The sequence below is a fragment of the Opisthorchis viverrini genome (genome assembly GCF_000715545.1).
Source record: "Opisthorchis viverrini unplaced genomic scaffold opera_v5_21, whole genome shotgun sequence".
NCBI classification, from domain to species: Eukaryota; Metazoa; Platyhelminthes; class Trematoda; order Opisthorchiida; family Opisthorchiidae; genus Opisthorchis; species Opisthorchis viverrini.
In genome coordinates this window covers 2,002,422-2,007,310 of record NW_008751677.1, presented here as the reverse complement: position 1 = coordinate 2,007,310, position 4,889 = coordinate 2,002,422, and the positions used below count along the sequence as shown (strand labels likewise).

The 4,889-nt window shown below is 41.5% G+C and overlaps 1 protein-coding gene across 1 annotated transcript in view; it reads right to left on the bottom strand.

Annotated features, from left to right (window-relative positions):
• Window positions 1-2,194: 2,194 nt before the first annotated feature.
• The window catches only part of T265_12891 (hypothetical protein), a gene marked incomplete at both ends in the record, with an annotated part of 8,652 nt that continues 5,957 nt past the window's right edge, over window positions 2,195-4,889 (bottom strand). The window contains one exon of the mRNA XM_009166066.1: window positions 2,195-3,146. Coding sequence (XP_009164330.1) covers window positions 2,196-3,146 — 951 coding nt within the window. The remainder of the gene's footprint in view (window positions 3,147-4,889) is intronic.

The following is a 4,889-nucleotide window of genomic DNA, read 5'->3' as shown; positions in this document are numbered from 1 at the left end:
TGTCGATTTTAAAAACTGCGTCGTCAATTCCAAAGCCTGAATTGCAGTGATTTCTGTCGCGGGAAAATTTTTTCCCCGAACATTCCAGATATGGTGTATCTACTAAGTTACATATTTCAAACGGCACACTGAGTGACAGCCGAATAATTGGTGCCGAATAACAGCGTTGGCCAGTGCTTTCATCGCATCTTTGGCTGAAAGCGCAGGAACTTTCTAAGAATTTCTTTTGGAGAACATCCAGCTGCGTCGAATAACCATACAAGCTTCACAAGTGTAGATAGACAGAGTAACATCCACGTGTAGGACTGAATCTGGTGTCCTTTTTCCGCCCCCCTCAGAGACATATGGATGTCTTTTCGCCACTACGTTCATTGGATGGCTGATAGGGCTCCGTTTACTTTATCGATTTAGAGGCTATGCCCTCTTAGAATGGGAATACTGGCCTTTGGCATATCTGTTTCGTTGGGCGACTTACTGCAAATTGCAGGAAAGAGGAACCCGATGGGTCGCTTATCAGCCATCACAAAAAGGAAACTCTTACTTAAAACAACTTTCCTTCCCAGCGTTTCCCAAAGTGATTAGGGATTAAAATGGTGATCCTCACTTGTGTTAGTCATTTCCTCCTAAATAAATGTTTCACATGGTTCGATTCAAAGTTAACGCGATGGCACTTTTAATTCTTGTGGTTGAAAAATAGTGCATTTGTACTTCGGACAATCCTACTAGACGTTTAACAACGGGATTCGTGGCATTATCAACGTGGACATGTTTAGCTATGCGGACCATTCCTTGGTGTTTTAAGCGCTTAGAATTCGAATTTTGTGTCCATCTGGATTAAGCGTCAACGAACCATGTAGATGATAAGCAAGATTTACTGGATTTTCATTTGATGAGGATAACCATTAAAACTCACAATGCTCCTGTAGATTTTTTTGAGTTTAAAGCCATTGCCGCACAATCACCGAAGCGATGAAAACCAAAAAAATAAAGAATGTTGTGCAGAAAAACGGCGCAAATGCAAAATATTCTCTGGCATCGTCGTTTAAAGAAGGTACCGGATTGAAGTTGTGAAGAAATCACTTGCCTGAAAAAGACTGTCACGAATTTCGTCTACCTGATGTGCAGATTCTTGATGTGTAGTATTTGAGTTGCAAACATGGTTCACCCAGAGAATTTCATGACGATTAAGCGCCTGAAACCTGAACAAATGAATACGTCGTTTATAATACACCGATTTAGTTCGCAACCAAAGCTTGGTGTTTCAGTCCAGCTCTCACTTCAAGTAAAAATTAAAGCCACTGTAATGGCATCTGTTAAGCACAGTTATCTTCTAATTATCAACGATTCGAAATGGGAAAGCAGCAGTTTTTGCACAGATATAAGACGTTTAAACAGCTAGTCCTTTGATATTCCAGTGAACATCAACCTTCTTACCTTTAGATGTTCAATCACAGTACCATTTGGTTGCAGGCGGCTGACCACTAGGATGGTTTAGGTGCACCAAATATTGAGTCGTGCTACTCATCCCATTCAGGCAGTTGACGTTAGTTTGTTTGAAGTTGAACGAGTAACACAAGACAGTTGACTAATTACATTCACCTCGATTCACAACAGTTTGCCAAACCGTCCCTATCCCCTGGTATTAATGCCGGCAAACGCGGCTTCAATATTTTTACTACTGTAGAGAAGAGGATATACCCGAATCTAAAAATCGGTATATAGCGCGCTTATTGATCAAGATTGATTATTCCGATTTGGTATAAAGCTTTGCTTGGGTAACTAATTCATGGAACACACGCCATCTTGATCACGCATTCCAATGCGGCCTCAGGGGACACATGAATTTTTACGGCGATAATTAAAATCAAGAAAGAACACGGACCATAGTTCAACTGACTAGCTAATTACACTCTCTGGGATAAATCTGTGAACTAACATTGACGAGACCAAACGGGTCGCGTTGGCGTAACGTTTTGTAATTTGTTGATAGAGCACGCAATTTTAAGTCGGTCGGTAATAAGTCCTAGATTTCTGGCAAGCAAATTTACTCAGTATTTTGGTGAGTCACTAGACGAGTATCTTGACAGATGTTTTTTTTTGGAGCACGAGTAACGAGCGCTTCTGTGCAACATCCCTCAGACCCCGAAATATCAGCTAATGGGGAAAAATTCACTCAGATAGAAAACATATTTTTATTTCCGTCTGCAACAACGAAATACGTTTTGCGGAGCTGTTGTACACCGGGTAGAACTACATAAGGAAATCTTTGTTGAACAAATAAAATGGGCGAAAGCGGTGGATAGCTGTCGGTCGACAATAAGATATCCTATTGTGTATGCGACTGAACTCAAATAGGTTAACCATTTGAACTGTATCAGTGTTGAAATGGATACCAAATGACTGAACCGCGTGTTAGTGAGCAGCAAATATACCAACGACGAAATCATATAGGGGGACCATAGGGCAATCGATGTAGCACAAGAAATCATATTTAGTTTGATGGCAACCTTTTCCAGTTCATATCGTCTGGTCAAAGAGATTTGCAGCTCAGAAGGGTCAAACAGGACATTTGTTATTGATGGACGCTGCTTGACGTCATCCTTGTGATCTTGTGCAGGCGGGAGGTGTTGGGTGATTTCTGGACAATCGTCTTCCTGCTGCAGTCGATTTGGAAATGCTATTGCGCATACATCAGGATACGTAGCCTTTTGTCCGTTGATAATTAGTGCAGATGTATCAATTTGATTGACTGGGACTGCTAGCACATCGCCTCGTTGATTCAAAACATCAGAAGAGGTGTCAAGCGCAAGCGGCTCATCGGTGCTAATGAGGGGTTCAGATTGTAGACTAACCTTGAAATGCCCGTGCTTTGGGCAGAAGTGGTCAAATACTTGTGAGGCTTGTTTTTCACGCAAACCTTCTGAAAAGCTGTGAGTATTATCAATTGCGGAACTCAGGATCGCAATCTGGTTCGTTTGCAATGTTTTCGACTCCTTTTGTTTCATTTTCGGATGCAGTGCAGCATCCTCCGTAATATGACTTAGAATGCTCACGTCCATACCACTCGAAACAGACGTCGTAATGACAGCCAAGTTTTGCAGACATAAATCATGCTTAGTTTCTCCATTGGGAATCCGTAGTGGGGTCTGAAATGATGATTAACGGTTTTAGTTAGATACGGGAGGCGTGATAAAAGGAGATGTGATGTATCAAGTAGCCGGTTTTTGACATTAACGACATATCAGAGAAGAATACAATTTACTTCGTAGCTGGCAGACCTAAGACGGGATATCGCCATCTGAAGTGGGCTCTCATTTTGGCATTGGAAAAGGAAATGAAGCGCAGTCATGTACCAGCGTTTGGAGAGTTTAATGGTAATATTCAGCTAGTTTTTTAACTTGTAACCTCTGGGATAGTTTTAGTGTATTTCGGGGAATAATGGTTCTCTGGATTAACGAGATATCTCCACAGACCTGGCTGGGAAAAGTGATCGTGGAATATGGCAGCCCGAGGTCCGATATTTCAATTGGGTATTTGAGTCCTTTCAGATAAGTGTCCAGTCTAACAGGATACTTCAACGGCACGACATTCATACCTGAAATTACAAAGTTGACCACGTAGTAAGTGCAGCACTCGTACTGTTTTCAATACTGACGAGCAAAGGGAATAAACTAAGGAGGTCTAATAGACATTTGAAGGTTCTGAAGATGGATTCTGTTGTTGTTGAGAGGCGTCCAGTTAGCATGTTTTTAACAGGTAGTCCAGGAAATTTTCCCAGGTATGAATATTCCAAGTCCTTTCAGACTGACAGTTACACTGAAAATGGTGTTAATGCATCCAGAGAGCGTGCGCCTCCTGCTCCAGAATGTCGACTGATGTCAGACAACTACCACTGTTCACTATATATGTATATGTAATGCGCTACTTTATATATTGTGAAATTACTTTGTACAGTGTACATTACTTTAAAATAAGTCACCGGTTTATCTGAGATGTAGTGCTTTATTAATTTCTCCAAATCGTTCAAAGGTTTGCCGTACAAAAGTAATGATCCCCTCAGATTGCATTCATCATTAGCCGAATGGAATATCTCGACAGTATACAGGTGATAAGAAGTAGGGGAATCTGGCCAAATTGACCCACCCTTCTTGCGGAAGAACGAATTACGAGCCCTATCTGTGGACGACACAGGGTTGTCGTCATTCGAGAAGCATAATTCTAGGTAGAAAAACAGGGCCAAAGAGGTAACAACAACGTTCCTCAAAATCGCATATTTCATCGCCACCAGCCTAATCACACCTAAATTCGCGCACGTAAGAAATTTTCAATCATTTCAATTTAAAACAACTGCACATAATGGGTTATATCTTTGCATAAGGCAGACATTTTTGTATTAGGACAATTGTGTCTTGAGTAATGCACTAATCATCTTCCTGCATACCTGTATATGGTTCAACTTACTACGTTTAACAGTATGCATGATCTAAAACGTTTATTTCTGTCCACTTCATTTACATGCAGAGGTCTATGTGATGCGCCTGTTTTAGGGATCCGAAACTTCCAGATCATTACAAGAGTGAATTAACATTGTTAGGGCTTTCTTTCGATTCATACCGATGTGTTTGTCGAGGGCAGCTCTGCGAATGTTAAATTAAACACATTTCTCTAGGTTTTGATCAGTAAAGTCGTTTTAAAACCGCCAGCTTATTTAATTCCGTCACGAAGAGCCTGGACCTTACCGTGGTGTGACGGTTTGCGCACCTCAGCGATCCATTGAGCTATACTGGAGAGTGTCCCGCGACACTCACAGAGTATCTCATACCAGGTTGGTCAATGGTTAGAGGTCTGACGAACACAGTCTCCTGGCCCTCCAGGTTGGGGGTTGGAAC